The sequence below is a fragment of the Pholis gunnellus genome, assembly GCF_910591455.1.
Source record: "Pholis gunnellus genome assembly, chromosome: 1".
Taxonomy (NCBI): domain Eukaryota; kingdom Metazoa; phylum Chordata; class Actinopteri; order Perciformes; family Pholidae; genus Pholis; species Pholis gunnellus.
In genome coordinates, this window is record NC_136528.1 from 5,630,941 (window position 1) to 5,647,642 (window position 16,702).

General features: G+C 40.0%; 2 protein-coding genes across 2 annotated transcripts; both read left to right on the top strand.

Annotated features, from left to right (window-relative positions):
* The first annotated feature begins 4,256 nt into the window (after positions 1-4,256).
* LOC306698153 (tetraspanin-18B-like) lies at positions 4,257-10,689 on the top strand. The gene is made up of 7 exons (XM_079162346.1): positions 4,257-4,349; positions 6,427-6,621; positions 7,778-7,852; positions 8,507-8,605; positions 8,686-8,853; positions 9,975-10,058; positions 10,550-10,689. The coding sequence occupies exons 1-7, from the start codon at positions 4,287-4,289 to the stop codon at positions 10,595-10,597; spliced, it is 732 nt and encodes a 243-aa protein (XP_079018472.1). The 5' UTR covers positions 4,257-4,286; the 3' UTR covers positions 10,598-10,689.
* A 3,614-nt stretch (positions 10,690-14,303) lies between these two features.
* Positions 14,304-16,322, top strand: LOC306696720 (uncharacterized protein; the record flags this gene model as incomplete). The annotated part of the gene is made up of 4 exons (XM_079160398.1): positions 14,304-14,379; positions 15,064-15,375; positions 15,451-15,492; positions 16,241-16,322. The coding sequence occupies 4 exons, from the start codon at positions 14,304-14,306 to the stop codon at positions 16,294-16,296; spliced, it is 486 nt and encodes a 161-aa protein (XP_079016524.1). The 3' UTR covers positions 16,297-16,322.
* Between the last annotated feature and the right edge of the window lie 380 nt (positions 16,323-16,702).

A 16,702-nucleotide genomic window follows, 5' to 3' on the forward strand; every position in this document is an offset into this window, starting at 1 on the left:
CGGCAGTGTGAGAGTCCCGGGTGCTCTTCGGACATTTAAAAGTGTCTTCATGGCGGTAACTTCTCCACTGCTGCTAATAACGAAGGAAGTGAGACTTTATTGACCCAAACCTCATTGAAGAAGTCCATGAGTTGGTTAATTTACAGGTGACCCCTTGAGAGTGTTTTCCTCCACTTCGATTCTTCCACATGTGTTTAGCATTCACTCCATACGGACCCTCCAAAGAGAATTACACCAGCTCCCCCTCTTACGTATCCTCCATCCTCCTGCTTCTATTTGGTATGCACATCAGAGCCTTTACAAAGTCACAGTGTGTGAGAGGAGATCATTCGATGTCTGCTCTGCTCGGCTCTATTTGTGGTCCTGAGGCACGTTGGCGGCCCCACAAAGGGAGGAAGTGTCCGTCTGACTGCTTCTCATAACGGGTAGCGTTCAGAGAGGAAGTGGTGATAATTAGCTCTTTGACAAACACTCCCCCGACACATTTATCGTCTCCAGTCGTTCTCGTCCACCTTCATCCGGTTACATCAAAACTGAAATGTAATCAAGTGTAACGTTGACTTCTAACGGACTGAACAGGAGTCTTTTCTCTTTGGGTTAACACTATTTGTTGACAAATCCCAGCATGTTAGCCCGTCTTTGAATACTCTTTGACTTCCTGTCTGTGGCACTCAAGATCTTAATCTGTAAAAACAACTCACAAATAGGTTCATGTTAAAATAATAGTGATTAATTCCCTAAAACAGCGGGTTAGTGTAGTTTTTTTATCAAACAAACAGGAGGAAATGTTGCATCTGTTGGGGACTATTTTCAGCGGCGGATTAATCCACTGCAGAGAGAGTCTCGTCTCATTTATTTTATCATCATAACAACTAACAACAATCTCCATTTTTCCTTTGTACCGCTGAAATGAACACAGAAAACAGTTCTGCTGCTGCTCTTATTTCTCTGATTTACATCGATACCAGCCCGCCTCCGCTCCCGTCACTGACGTACGGATGCAGAAGGACTGAATCCTCTGGGGCTCATCCCTCTGTCCTCGTTCACTGCCGCACAGCTCTGATGGATGACGGCAATCAGGCCCACCGCCTCTGCAGCTCTGAGGAAACACACTTCTGTGTGCGCTGCACTTTCCTTCCAGCCCTCTCTGACTCTGTGATTTATTGGACCGGAGCGTCACCGGCGGGTAATCTCTGCAGCAACGGTTACACCGTGTGGCTGTGGGAAGCCTGAGGATTCACGCTGGGATCTAGTTTCACCGCCGCAATGTGCTGACTGTGCATTCCTCCCAACGCCGCGGGGCCGCTGGTTTGCATTGTAAATGCAAGTAAAGGTGTAAAAATGAATGCCTTTTATATTGATATTCAAAGGAACAGTTCACAAAATCACTTCCTGCTTGTTACCGTTAGAACCATCAGAACACTCTCGGATTGATTCATCTACAGCGATTTGTATTAAAATACACAATTCAGATGATAAGGAAATAAAAGATTGTGTTTTTATTGATAAATGTTGTGAAGTTAATTAAACAGCTCATAATTCTCAGCTCAGGTATCGACAGAAAGACTCCAAACTGTTAAACTCTGAGCACAGTTCCTTCTAAACCAACCAGTGCTGATTCACACTTAAAGTAAATGATTTTAATATTAATCTGCAGTCACACAACACACAGCTTCAGGGTGCTAATCACCAACTTCTCACAGTAAATTACAGGTTGCTGGAGAACATTCATTGTGTGTGTGTGTGTGTGTGTGTGTGTGTGTGTGTGTGTGTGTGTGTGTGTGTGTGTGTGTGTGTGTGTGTGTGTGTATTATCATCGTGGTACGGATTGGTTCTTAAAATGTCTTTATTTAAAATGTACAAATCTTAAGTCACTTTATTACTTAAATCTGAAAACACAATATAATAATTTCTATATGAGTGCTTTTTTTATTTAGTAAGAAGAAATAAAAGTCACCATTTAAATCACATAAAGGACTTTTCTTCCTTTTTTTTCAACCCTTTCGCTGTAAGAAGACAGACTCTCACTGAGGACTAAATGACACACTTCCACTTCCACCAAACAAGAAGCCGTCAGTCTCATGTTTGTTCATGTTTGAAGCACCAGAGAGTTTCTGTGATTGAAGCTTTTAAACAGCGACTCCTTCTATAGCAGCGAGCTGAATCCAGGTCATTCTACCTGTAGTATGATTGATTAAATCATGATCACTTGTATTTGTGACAGCTGTTTGGTTTAAATCAAGTCATGTGTTCCTGCCTTCCTCTTTGTTGTTGTTGTTGCAGTGAACTGACTGTGATCATGTGTTAATTGTTCATCGTGCTGACATCAGTGATTTACAAAGATGTGCTAATAATGCTGAGTGCATGTGCAGACAAATCCCCAACACATTCCCCTTTTTTATTTGATTAACTCTGACCTCGACCAAAGACGCAGCAATTACCCAGAGTGCACCAGCAGTCACAAACCCCTGTGGTTAATTGGTTAATTGCAGTGAGAGAGGAGCACCGCGGCGGTTTACTCCATTAAAGTAAAAGCTCCACGCGGAGACGCCAAATTAGCAGTAAATACACAGCGGAGAGCTCGCCGCAGTCGGACAAAGAGCGAGATGGTAAACAAGCAGGAGCTACTGGTGTTAACCGAGTTAATTAAAGGAGCTAGTTTTAATGTCACAGACCTCAAAACCACCTCGAAGTAACAAGATGTGTTTGTTTACATTGTGCTTTTTTTAAACAGACTAAATCTAAATACATACAGAAGACATTTCACAAAGAGAAATGTGAGCAATAGTGCAAAGACCAGTATAGATGGATAGTTAGTTTATTAATTAAGATACAGGAAAAGAAATACAAATAACAGTAAAAAATATTAAATATAAAAATGCACAATATATACAATGAAATAGAATAATATATTAAAATGAACTGGATTTAACCAAACAATCAATACTATAACTATATGTATAACTATAACTATACTAACTACTAACTGTTTGTATGTAAATATATAAACAGAAATATTCTCATTTAAATGTACACGGCTGTGTGCGTTGAAGCATTTTCTGATCCGAAGCCTCTAATAGTGAAACATTCGTCTGTGACTCCCAAAACAAACCCGTAAATGATGGTTACGGTTTAGTTATTATTTAGTTTTAGAGAGAGACTGTGGTTTGAGTCACAGTTAGGGGACCATTGTCATTCTGGTTAAAATAATAACTAAATGTTGTGAGTTGTTTTTACAGATAAATATCTGGAGTGCCACAGACAGGCAGTCAAAGACGGACTAACACATTGCTCTTTTTGGTCTTTTTCATTTAAAAAGCTTAAAATGAGACTATCAGTACTTGTGCTCTTAAATTAATTTTTGCAGTTCTTAAACTAAACCGCTCGCCTCAGATGTGACAGGTGGCTGCATGTTAGTTTCGCTGGTAAACACCATCAGGGACCATAAGTGCACAGTTGGTCCTCTTCACACCCCCACCGACGGCTCTCGCTCACACCGACGTGTCCTCCATGTGTGGAAGGATCCCACGGGGACGAGCTGTCCTCACGACTCAACACTAACTGTGACCGGCGACGTGTCAACGGGCTTTTTCTCTGTCCTGTCTCTTTGCTCATATCAACATCTTCAGTGACTTCATGCTGCGTAACGTTACACTACTTGATTTTTTAAATATTTATTCATGCTGCAAGACTATTGTGATGTGTCTAAATTCTTTGTTGGTCAGTATTCATGTCATCATCTAAGAACATTTAACCTTTAAAATCACATATGGTGTTGAATCCTGCTGAATTCACTCTCAAAGCCTCAATATTTAGTGTTTGGATGTTAATTAATCTGCTGATTTCTTTCTGGATTCATTGATTAATCATTTTGTCTATAAAATGTCAGAAATCTGGAAAACAAACACGCTCATCACAATATCTTAGAGCTCAATGTAACATGTTCAAAGATATAAAACACAGAAAATCTCAAATAAGATTCATTCGCCAACAAATCATTAGTTGAAAAGTGATTAAAACTATTTGTTAATTATCAAAATATCCAGCACTTCATTTTCTGGTTTTAAGGAACGTTTGGAAGTGAACTGACGTTGCACTGTTGGTTTATTACGTCATAACTTACGTCATTTAATCCCGTGGTAAACCAGGCGGTAACCTCCGGTTCTGAAGTGTGTTAAAGCTTCATTCTCTCTACTGTTGTTGTGTTATTGTGCCAGTGTGACTAACAGGAGTGTGTGTGTGTGTGTTCACAGGGGCAGGGGGAGGTCACAGCTCGAGGCTCGGCCATGGAGGGGGACTGCCTCAGCTGTATGAAGTACCTCATGTTCATCTTCAACTTCTTCATCTTTGTGAGTTCACCGGTTTCTCTGCTTTTCTTCTTCTGTGGTTTCACATCAGACTGAAATCAAAGGAGACCTGAAAACAATCCTATGAAATTATAATAACGATGATTTCAGTTTGCAGAGCTGCTGTAGAACCTGATTCACACATTGAACCAGAACACATTAAATGAACATATATATATATATATATATATATATATATAGATATAGATTATACCAAGAACACAAACTATAATCTTTATTAAATCATTCACTGAACAGAAAAACCTGCTTTATTTATTCAGAATGTGTTTGCTTTTAATGTTCCTTCATCAAAATCACCGACGGATGAATGTTTTAACGTAGTGAACAGGAATCAGCACCGAGTGAAAGCTCTTCAGTCACTTTAATGATTCTTTAACAGGTTTCTGACGAAGATTTCAAGGTTATATAACTTCAATTCTTTGCATTTGGAATTTACACTTAAAGGAAAACGACATTGTTACAGTTGAAGTCGGGGGAAATGTCTCTTGCAGTTCAAAAAACATCGTACTCACTAAAGTCACTGCTGCTCCAACAAACAAATCAAGTATTTACTGCAGAACTATTTACCCAAGCTGTCTGTTCTAAACACCCATCAGAGTTTACAGAGCGACTTCCTGCTTCAACTTTGACCCATCGTACTTATTCATTTTTAAATATGAATATGTATTTATAAAGGGACAAAGCAGACTAGTTAACATCCCTGTAAATACGCCATCCATCCATTTTCATCCTCTCATCCGAGGTCAGCAGGTTGTTCCAGATGTCCATCTCCTCACTAACGTCTTCCAGCTCTTCCTGATGAATCCAGAAACGTTTTCCCAGACCAGATATATAATCCCTCCATCGTGTTCTGGGTCTTCCTCCTGGAAAAACCTCCAAACGGCGGCGTTCCAGGAGGATCCTGGTCAGAGGTTGAACCACCTTTCGCTGGTCACTTTCGCCCTGAAGGAGCCACCCTTCTTCCGCTCACGTCTGCGATCTCATTCTTTCGGTCACTAACCAAATCCAATACAATCTGCCCAGCATGTGTCCTCCTCTGTCCTTGAAAAGAAGACTTCACCTTCCGGCTCAGCTCCCTCTTCAACGCCGGCATCGCTGCTGACGCTGCACCAAACCGCCTGTTCATCTCACGCTCCGTTTCACCCTCACTGGTGAACTAAACCCCAGAGGAACCTGAACTTCTGAGCTCGGGGGCGGCGACTCGCTCCCAACGATCCACCCTGTAGATGTGCAAGTGTTTGCACCTCAGCCGGATGTAACGTTAGCCATCAAATCCACTACAAAACAAACAACATGGACACTCCGGCCAGAGGAAAAGTCAACAACACACGAAGCAACAGAGAATTAAAACCTAAGAGGAGTAAGACAGGAGGTGGGAGTGTTGCTGATCTTCCTCAGCTGATCCGACCCCTCTTCTTCCTCAGTACAGTAAACATCTGAAGTAGACGTTGAGGCTCCCGTAAAGTCTGTGAGGGTTTAGTTCTGTCCGTCAGACATTTTGAGTCCTTTATGAACCCTTTCCTTAAGTCAGCATTAGATGCCGACTTTGCCCAAGAGAATTACCCACAATTCATTGCAGTGGTGCGTTAAACACGGGGTAACCAGTGGACGCATGGAGACGTAAACAAAGAGGACGGCTCACCTGTGTTCAGCCTGGAGTAGTACATTTACTCAGAAACATTACGGATTAAAGATGGAACATAAAAACACATGAAATCAGAGGATTTTTATTTATTTATTCATCAAATATTTCATTTATTCATTGAAGCTGTTTTGACAAAAACAAGTAAATATAATATTTGAATAGACTTCTCATCTTGTGAGGAAAGAGCCTGAAAGAATAAAAGTAAAAAATATAAAATAAATACCCTCAATTGTACGTAATATTTTTGACATGTCTCGTTGTATTGACACCATTTCAAGTCCTCGCAGTCTCTCACACTCAAACCATTGAACGGGTGACGTCAGTGAGTCCCTGAGGGTTCAGGGTTTAAGGCCTTAAGGGGGACACTGGGATCTGGTCTAACTGATTGTTTGACCCTCTCTCTCTCTCTCCCAGCTGGGCGGCTCCTTCCTGCTGGGCGTCGGCGTTTGGGTGCTGCTGGACCCGATGGGCTTCAGGGAGATCGTGGCGGCCAACCCGGTGCTGTTCACGGGGGTCTACGTGGTCCTGGCCATGGGCAGCATGCTGTTCCTGCTGGGCTTCCTGGGCTGCTGCGGAGCCATCCGGGAGAACAAGTGCCTCCTGTTCTTTGTGAGTCTGACCAGAGAGATTTAGTAGTTTTATTGTGAAAGGTAATAAAACGGGGAACCGCGACATCCTGTGTGATCCTCTTAGTGACAGTAAGAGTAGAAAACATAGTTCTAATACATAGAATACTCTATTCTACTCCACTACGTCTCAGAGGGAAATGTTGTACTTTTTACTTTTTGACTCGATACTGCGTAGACGTTGATAAATAATAATACAACTTTGAAGTATTGTTACAGATTAAGGTACCCAGCAGTATATAAAGAAGTTAAAATGATCTTTACGAGCTGCAACATTCAAGTGATGAACACGATAAATATCAATAATTATAATCCAATAAATAATGTAATATTCATAATTCTGAGGATCAGGACTACACTGAGACTGGTTCATATAGAGGATCAGGACTACACTGAGACTGGTTCATATAGAGGATCAGGACTACACTGAGACTGGTTCATATAGAGGATCAGGACTACACTGAGACTGGTTCATATAGAGGATCAGGACTACACTGAGACTGGTTCATATAGAGGATCAGGACTAAACCTAGCGACACCATTTAAACAGGTTTCTGTATCTGTAGCAGCTCGTTAACAAGTGAAACCAGATACAAACTAATTGAGTTAAATAGAATTAGCTGAATCGATTACATTCGTGTTAATGTTGAATCTTAATTAGCACTCAGAGATGATGGCTTTGTTGCTTTTCATGGATCTCAGGGTTCATCACAGGGTTCATCACATTTAATCCAGAGTTGTGTAACGCTGTAGTTCTGTCTGAAGGTACTCAACAACAACAGTTCCAAAAGTATACACATCATGTTTTTATTATGTATAAATGAACCTGGTATGAATTGGTCCAGGCTGTTAAAGGCCCTGTCCTTATATCAGCTTGGTATTTGATATATATAATATCTAAGTGTTGTGATTTCATAACAGCCTATAAAAAGTCTCTCCCTGTAACTTATGTAACTGAGTGAAACAGTAGAAGTTCGCCATCTAGAGGAATGTAATGGTAGACTTTGTATTCAGTGTTTTCACTCAAATCTACTGATGTCATAATGAAGCATTTGTTTATAGTTTTGTCATATTTGGAGTATTATTCCATGAGCTCCCTGATTGACGCTGCTTCCTGTTGTCGTCTGTTCTGCTCTCAGTTCTTCATGCTCATCCTCTTCATCTTCCTGGCCGAGCTGGCAGCTGCTACTCTGGCGTTCCTGTTCAGGGAACATGTGAGTAAACTTTCTGGATCAGTTCATGAACGTCAATGAAGCTAAAAGTCAAGCAGTGCAGAGGTCAAAGGTTGTGCTGTGACCAGATAGACAATAAATGTAACCCCATTTATTTTATTTTATATATTTATTTTAAATTTTGTTGAATTTTATTCATTTATTTTAAATTGTATTGGATTTAATTTATTTATTTTAAATTGTATTGGATTTTATTTATTTATTTTAAATTTTGTTGGATTTTATTTATTTATTTTACATTTTATTGGATTTTATTTATTGATTTAAAATGTTGTTAAATTTTATTTATTTATTTTAAATTTTATTGGATTTTATTTATTTATTTTAAATTTTGTTGGATTTTATTTATTTATTTTACATTTTATTGGATTGTATTTATTGATTTTAAATTGTATTGGATTTTATTTATTCGTTATATTTATTTATTGCCGCCAATTACTTGGCCCACATGATGTTACTGCACCAGTCGTGTGAGAGTTTGGAAACAGATGTTTTCATATAGTTCTGCTGTTGTCAAGACTTTTTTTCCCGTGGAAACAAAGAGTGAGTAACTGACATAGAAATGATTCTTTTTCTTTGTTGGGTGAAGTATTCTTTAAGCGTCGTTTCCTGAGCTGTCTTTGTGTCTCTGTCCAGTTAACCAGAGAGTATTTCAGCCGGGAGCTGAAGCGTCACTACCAAGGTCACAACAACACCGACGTCTTCACATCCACGTGGAACGCCATCATGACCACGGTGAAGCGTCCTCTCACTACCGCTACACTGTACTGTGAGTCAACCCAGTGTTCTAACAACACGTCGTATCTCTGCTGCAGTTCGACTGCTGCGGCGTCAGCGGCCCCGAGGACTTCGAGCAGAGCCTCTTCAGGCTCCTCAGCCCCAGCAAGATGGTCCCCGAGGCCTGTTGCCAGAGGAACGATTACCCCGGAGACGTCGGCGTGGAGCAGTGTGTGAGCGGCAGCATGGTCTTCAGACACAACAAGGTCATCACAGAAAACACACACACATGAGAAATGTACACAAAAGAAAACCTTTCCTTCCTAAAAATGAAATCCTGCTTTCAGACTCCAGACTGTCTCTCTATCGAGTAGCTTTCTCCACACATCTCTCATCACGTGACCATGTTCAGCTGCAGTGCTCGTGTACACTCCCGTCCTCTTCACGCTGTATTGGCAGCCATACAAAAATAAAGATAAAAACCTCCTCCGTCCTGTATATCTTTCCTCAACTCTTCCCCCAAATTGTGCAGCAGCCTCTGCAGCCTTTTGTCAGCTGAGAAGCTGAAATGTACAGAAACATTCATTCTGCTTCCGTCCTGCAACTATTCTCCTACTTTCATGTATTTTTATATCTAACTATAGCTGTATGTGTGAGGGGACATCTGGCTTTATTTGTCGTAGTTGTGAATCTTGTCAGAACTCTTTTGTTATGTCAGCAGTGAACCGGGTTTATTATGTCAATACGATGTACAGAGAGTATGTATATTTAAAATATGACCTCGTCATGAACTCAGAACCCAACTGAAGCCCTAAACATCACCCGTAGTATCTCGATGCAGAAGATTCACACGTTGGTAACAGTTAAGTTTAGACAGCAAAAATACATAACGATGGGAAAACAGTTAAAATCAGGTATTAAAAGCTGGTTTCATCCAGCAGTCGTAGCCAAACCTATAAAAAATCATGTTGCATCTTAATCTGTGAAGTAACAGCAATGATAGTTCTGAAGTACGGCAACATTTTCTGAATAGAAATGTAAACTTTCAATTAAAATAGAAGTACAACTACCTAAACAATTATGAATTATACAACTAGATTACTCCAAGTAATAAGAGTATTTCTATGTGTTTTTTTATCAGAGTTACATTTCTTTTATTTAGTTAAAAAAATATCCTAGAGGTAAATAATTAAAAACAATTTATATTTATATATTTTCAACTAAAGTAAAGATTTGATACTCCTGCCGTCTCTCAAACACAATAATGATTCATAATGTGATAAATCTCGTTTCATGCGTTCACACACATTTGAAAACAGACTAAAGTTCATTTTTGTATCAGAATAACAGAGTTTTCTTCATATCTGTGTGTGTTTGACTCTCACAGGGCTGTTACTCTGCGATGGTCGACTACTTTGAGATGTACATTTACACAGCAGGAGCTCTGGCCATCGTGGTGCTGACAATTGAAGTATGTGCTGTGTTTTCTTACTCTTTTATATTCAAATACTGAATCAAATATTGCTTTTTGTTTCTTCACGTGAGGGATTCAGGACAGCCATGTCAATTTTTTTTTTACATGACTAGAAAACATGTAAACTGAGGTTGAAAATAGTAACATTATATCTAAGAATGCCACATTTCTACAACAAAGTGATCTAGTAAATGTATTTTAATGAAGCCTGTATTTTAGCTGGCGAAGGAGCTGTACTCACTCATTTGTGTTATGATGTCGGTGTCATTCAAAATCAGCTTTTATTCAAGTTTGGAGATATCTTGTCAAAATAAAAGGACATACGTATAACTAGAGTGTGACCCTTTGACAGTTCACTGTAGAATGCGTGTACAGCACTGAATGAGATCCTCCTTCAGAAGGACAAATGTCATGTTTTAAAGGCTCATTATGTTCTAGAAATAGAACGGTGAGGAACGACGTTGAGACTCGTCTCGTTCTCTCCGCAGCTCTTCGCCATGGTGTTCGCCATGTGTTTGTTCAGAGGCATCCAGTAACGGCTGCGTCCACACGCAGCATCGCCGCCGGCCGTCGGAGAGGCACCAGCAGAAGGAAAACAAAAACTGTAAAATATGGAATGTATTTGTACAGCGATAGTTTGTGTCTCATTGGTCTTGTGACATCATCTTGTACTTCACAGCAGCAGCGTTTGAGGTACTGCTTTGGGCACAATAGACACACACGGGACCTGAGGTTCTGCACTGTTTTTCTCAAAAGTACAAGATTAACTCTGGTGCTGAGAGGCTCTACAAGCTGAACACGGAGGACAAACTGACTTATCGGTCGTCACTTCAGTCCAGGACCAATGGAAGTCCTGGAAAACACACGATTATAACGTTGATTTGGCCACGATGATAAATAATCCGCATCCTGGAGAGTTCAGGTACAAACGGCACACGGTAACTTGCAGAAAGGTCACAGCTGTCAGGATTATTAGGACAAAAATGTGAATCAACAACAGAAACTGGAACCCTGTTGGGCCTCATGCAAGAACACCTTTGTATTCTCATCCTAAACCTCTCTTTTCTTTTTTTTTACTGTGAGGTTTTATTGTTCCAAAACTTCACTAACGTTGTCGTTAATCGCTCGTTTGGACTTGATGAACGTCTCTTGTTCGTGAGTAGAATCAAAATGGCTTCATAAAAATAAGAACCTCACACGGACAGAGATCAGCAGACGAAAATGTCAGAGCAGAGCCGGACTGTAAATGAAGGAGGGACGGTCCGACATAAAATAAGATAATCCTTTATTAGTCCCACAGTGGGGAAATCTGAAGGATTACAGCAGCATATAGTATAGTGCAAACAAACAAGAGACATGGGAAGAAAAACAAGTATAATAGACACGTTATTACACAGTAAAGATACAATAAATAAGTTTAAAAAGCAAAAAACAAAAACTGAAACATGGAATGGTCCGACTGAATGGTTAATATTGCACAGAGGATTGAACAGAATATTTATATTGCACAGTGTAAACATTGTCTACAAAAAGAAAGACATATTGTTATATCCGTGAAGTGGATCCAGACTCAAACATCATCCAGAAAGGCTCCTGCGTTGGCTAAACAGGTTCCTGCTAGATTATTCAGTTAAATCCAGACGCTCCAAATGCCACGAGATCCACTCTGAATTTTATAAAACAGAATAAGGTCCATATAGTCCAGAAACACAAATATGTTTACATACTGTCTTTTTTTCCACACTTATTCTGAAAATCAAATTCCATGTATGAAAAACCTGGAAAATGAGATCAACATTCTCCCTAAGGTGAGAATAAATAATAATCAAAAACGGAAACATTGCTGTCTGACAGGACAAAGTTCACCTTCATGTTAATGTTCAAAGGGGAGTTTATGGACGACAGTATTTTCATTATGTTGAAACGCTGTGAACACACAAAACTAAACGCTATAACATTTCTATAATGCAACAAATTCTCTTGTTGGTACAAGAAGTTCTTGAATGAGGCTCAGTTTCAACAGCACAAGTCATAAATCATTAAACAAGTCTCTTCACAGTCGGGACATATAAATAATGTTTGTTTACAAGAGTCCGTACACTCGTGCAGAGTTCAGTGCAAAGTATTAAAGAGTGTTCGGTATTTAAGTTAGTGGAGGAGCTCCTGTTAATGAATGAATGAATTGTGTTTATATGTACAGTGAGTGTTCCTCTTTGTGCCGTGTGATGATGTCCTCAGTAGTTACACAAAAACTCCAGTTGATTTGTATAAATGGCTCTGATTGATATTAAACTGGTTTCTGTGATTTTAGTGTTGTGACGTTTAATTTATCTTTTCTCTAATTATTACCGTTTATTAAATGTTTAACATGTAACTTTTCCACATTAAAATGTCTAAAAAAACTAAAACTTATATGTATTGTGAGGAGTTGTGTTCTTACATTATCCTAAATCTTTCCAACAATTTTCAAAACCTGAGAAATCTGTCATTTTAATGGATGTAACGGTTTCATTTGGTCGCGTGTTCACAGCGTCACATCGTCAGCGTTGAGGTTGTTAAACTGACTTTTTTCAGTTTTAATACACTTTTTTTTTAAAGATACACTTTTTAGATCTTGGAGGTTTTTTAACCAGATGAAGGTTTTAGTCGTGGGACGTCTGGATCTTAAGTCATCAGAGAAACCAGCTGAGCTAATGTTAGCATCTTTAGCTCGTCTCTCAGCTCCTCCAAGACATCCTGCGTTGGAGAAACACAGATTTTAAATGTGAAGCTGCTTCATTCAGTGTTTTAATCCGAGGAGAAGAACGATGAACACTGAACGCATCCTAACAGGGAAAAAAAGGACATATGGTGCGTTTTAATATCGACCCTTCTTCACAGGTGAAGGCCTCAGCGTGGACACGACTGGTGAGTAGTGTAATGGCAAAAATATATATCGGTATCATGAGATGTTTAGAAACATTTTGCGGCTTAGAAGAACAGAGTTAGAGACATTTAGCTCTGTCTAAACACGGTTTAGAAACAGATAGCTTGGTGTAAACATGGTTTAGGAACAGGCCAGGTACTAAGTGTTGCTGTTTACTTTAGAGGACCATAAAGACAGACACAGCAAGGTGAGCAAGGGTTCACACTGGAGGTTCTTCCTATTCTGGGGATGTTTAGGTTCACGTGAATGTATCTGGCAATGAGATCATGGGAAAATGTCAGACTGATAAGCCAGCGTAAGACATCCTTGATTTATCTCAAGGCGGAGACTGTTTCTGCTTTAGTATATAGTTTGTGAAGATTTGAACTGATGTTGAAGAATGCTTCCAGCACACTCTGCGTGAAGGGCTGTGTTGGGTATTCTCCCTCTTGCAAGAGAAATTAAATGGAACGAGACAACTTTGAATGATTTGAAGGCTTGTATTATTTTGATTTGCAAATAACACTCTCTTCTCCCGATTAACATAGAAATATTCTACAACAGTAGATTTTTCCTTTTCACTACATTTATTTGAATGATTTTTAGGCCCTTGAAGATGTGAACATATTCAGGATTTCATTTTTTTGTTTTTAACGAGAAAGTTGCACTCAGTAGAATGTCTGATTACATGAACACAACCCACAACTGGCTAACCTTCCATCTAACTTTAAAAATATGATGCAGGATGAGAGATTAGACATGGACAGACATAGAGGTGCTTTCACTCACTCACAGACTATCATTCTGATAGGAAAATATATATACTGTGTGTGTGTGTATATATATAGAGAGAGACAGAGACAGAGACCCACACTCCTGTAAAAAAATGTAAATTAAAAAAAGTTTGAAATCTTATCCTCATTTCTGTGGTTGCTTTTTGTGACTGTTTATTTAGCGTCTAGTGCTTTTATTTTGAAAGTTTGGGGTTCAATATCCTTCCGAGGCCGACCTTCTCTGCGCCTACTTCTCATTGGATGATTGAAAATGATTCAGCCATCTCGTGGCGAGTGTATGTGGGCTGTTTCTGTTGACTCACTGTGAAACTCTTCTGGTCGCTCAGTTATTATAAAACAAAAACACAAAACATGGCATCACATGACAAGGAGTCTTGTGATGCCTGGCAACCACAGAGTCAGCTTGTCATCTGATATAACTGTGAAAACAGAAGTGATAGGAGGCCGGCGTGGGTTCTGGACTTTGTGCTGCAGGTTCTTGATATTCCCGAACGATGTTCATGTGTTCAGGAGTTTGAACCTGTGGACTGAATCCGTCACCAAATGAGGAGAACACCTCTGGACCAGACGGGCACGGCTCTGTACCTCGGACTGGTCCTGTCACATTTGGTCGGAGAAGGTGCGTTCAATGACACAAAGAATCAGGTGTGATTTAACGTGTGTAGATCATATCATATATACCTGTATATCGGGGATCAATTTTCTTTATCACAAGAACTGACTGGCTTCAATTTTGTTATTCTGTAGAACTTTACTTTACTTCTATTGTATGCAACTTTTTACTCCTGCTCCACAACATCTCAGAAGTGAATATTGTACTTTTTACTGTACTACATCTCAGAGGTAAATATTGTACTTTCTAATATGGTACATTTGTCTGATAGCTTCAGTCATCTAGTGGGAGAAGTTGCGTTTAATGACACAAAGATTCAGCATAACATGTAGAGAGTGTCTTATTGGGACCAGAACCAGGACTGAGAGGGGCAGACTGTCAGACCCTGCTGCAGTAAAATGAGAGGTTTTTCTAAAGGGACTCTGGCGCTCAGAAGCACTACCACTTTAGTCCACAGGGGGCGCCAGAATCACCACAAAATGAACATTCCTTGTAGTAGCTTTAAATACTTTAAATACATTTTGCTGGTATAATTTTACTTAAGTGAGGTTTTGAATGCAGGACTTATTTGTAGTGGAATTATTCTCATACTATTAAAAGAGGCTAAAAAGCGGCGCGTGGCTGCAGAGTTAGAGCTACTTCTGAGTGTGTTTGTCTCTACCAATGACCTCTCTGACCCTCTGTCACCAGGCAGTGTTGTGAAGGTGCTCTGCCGGCCTGGTCAGCGGGTCACTTTGCCGTGTTTGTACCACTATGAGGACCACGCTCACGTCTCTCAGCTGTCCGTTCAGTGGAGGAGCCCCAACAACGAGCTGCTGTGTCACTACATCAAACACAAGGCCTACCGGAACTGCACGGCGGGGTACGCCGTCACCTACAGCCCCGGCAGCATCACGCTCACCGTCCAACGCGTCGATACGCGGGACTTCGGGGCTCACGTTTGTTCCGTCAGCAAACCGCACGAGTTCTCCGATTACAGCGTGGAGCTAGCCAGGATGTCAGGTGAGAGTGACAGGTGAGGGGGCGGGACGTTTGTGTGAGCTGTGAGGTAACAGGAAGTGTTTGTTTTTTCTTTAGAGTCGGTCACTTCAGCACCAAAGAGTGGAGGGAATCAGTCAGGTGAGTTTCTCTGTACTCGGCAAACGTATCAGTGTTAAAGGGCTTTTTGACCCACATTTCACACATCAAGTTATTGTCCTTTTAGTTTAATGCCGGCGGCAACCTTCGGTTCTTTCGCATTGGATTCACTTTTCAGAACCGGTGGTTAAACATAGTGGAGCATTGAGCAGCTAAAGAGACAGATATTTCCCTCAGGAGGTGGTGGAGACCAAAAACAGAGCTAAAAGAGGGAAAACATTGGACATTGTGACGCAAAAAACTAAAACTCTGAATTAATGATCATGTTGCTGCTGGATTTGTAAATATGCAACTTCAACACATCAACTTAAAAGTTACAGGTTACAGGTTTAAGCCACAGCAGGGCTTTGAGATGGATGAAAAGTTATCACAATCCATCCAACAGTTGTTGAGACATTTTGGTCTGAACGGACCGACATCCAGAGAGCAAACAGAAAGAAATGTTGCGTCTGTTGGCACAGATGATTACGATATATATCAGGACTTGATGCACACAATACTTGATGCTTTCATTGTTGGTTTGTGATTTTTACTTTATTGACAATAAGAAAGATATACAATAATGTCAGATTTACCTTTTAAGAAGTCTTGATTTCCTTGTGAGAGTTGATGTTGCCAGGTTGTTTGTCCTCCTTATAAAACATTCAATAATTTATTAAAGAATTAAAAAAAAGCTTTCACTGAACATAATGTGTACAAACTAAATGAATATGTACTTTTATCTTTTCAGGTGTCACCTGGACACTCGTTCTCCTCCTCACGTTGTCACTGTTTGTTTGCATGTAGAGATGAACAGTAGAAACATATTTACAGTATTTATTCAATGAATGTTGAAGTTATATAGAAATTTAAAAAAAAATACTGTAAATCTACACAGAAGCTACACGTGTCTTAAATAAATACAATCTATGATGGAATGAGATGTTGGGTTGAATATGTGTGTGTGTGTGTGTGTGTGTGTGTGTGTGTGTGTGTGTGTGTGTGTGTGTGTGTGTGTGTGTGTGTGTGTGTGTGTGTGTGTGTGTGTGTGTGTGTGTGATGACACAGATGCAGTCTCTTACATGTCTGCACATGAATAGTGCATCGTTGTTTCTGTGGAAACATCAGGGGAATTCAGAGCTTCCTATTGGACAGGTTGTGTTTATGTAAGCGTGTGTGTGTGTGTGTGTGTGTGTGTGTGTGTGTGTGTGTT

What these genes read in the sequence shown, in the direction of transcription:
- LOC306698153 (XM_079162346.1), top strand. Translation starts at nt 4,287, where the DNA reads ATGGAGGGGGACTGCCTCAGCTGTATGAAGTACCTCATGTTCATCTTC. An exon ending in TCTTCAACTTCTTCATCTTT is followed by an intron (nt 4,350 to 6,426) that starts GTGAGTTCACCG and finishes TCTCTCTCCCAG; the next exon opens with CTGGGCGGCTCCTTCCTGCT. An exon ending in ACAAGTGCCTCCTGTTCTTT is followed by an intron (nt 6,622 to 7,777) that starts GTGAGTCTGACC and finishes TTCTGCTCTCAG; the next exon opens with TTCTTCATGCTCATCCTCTT.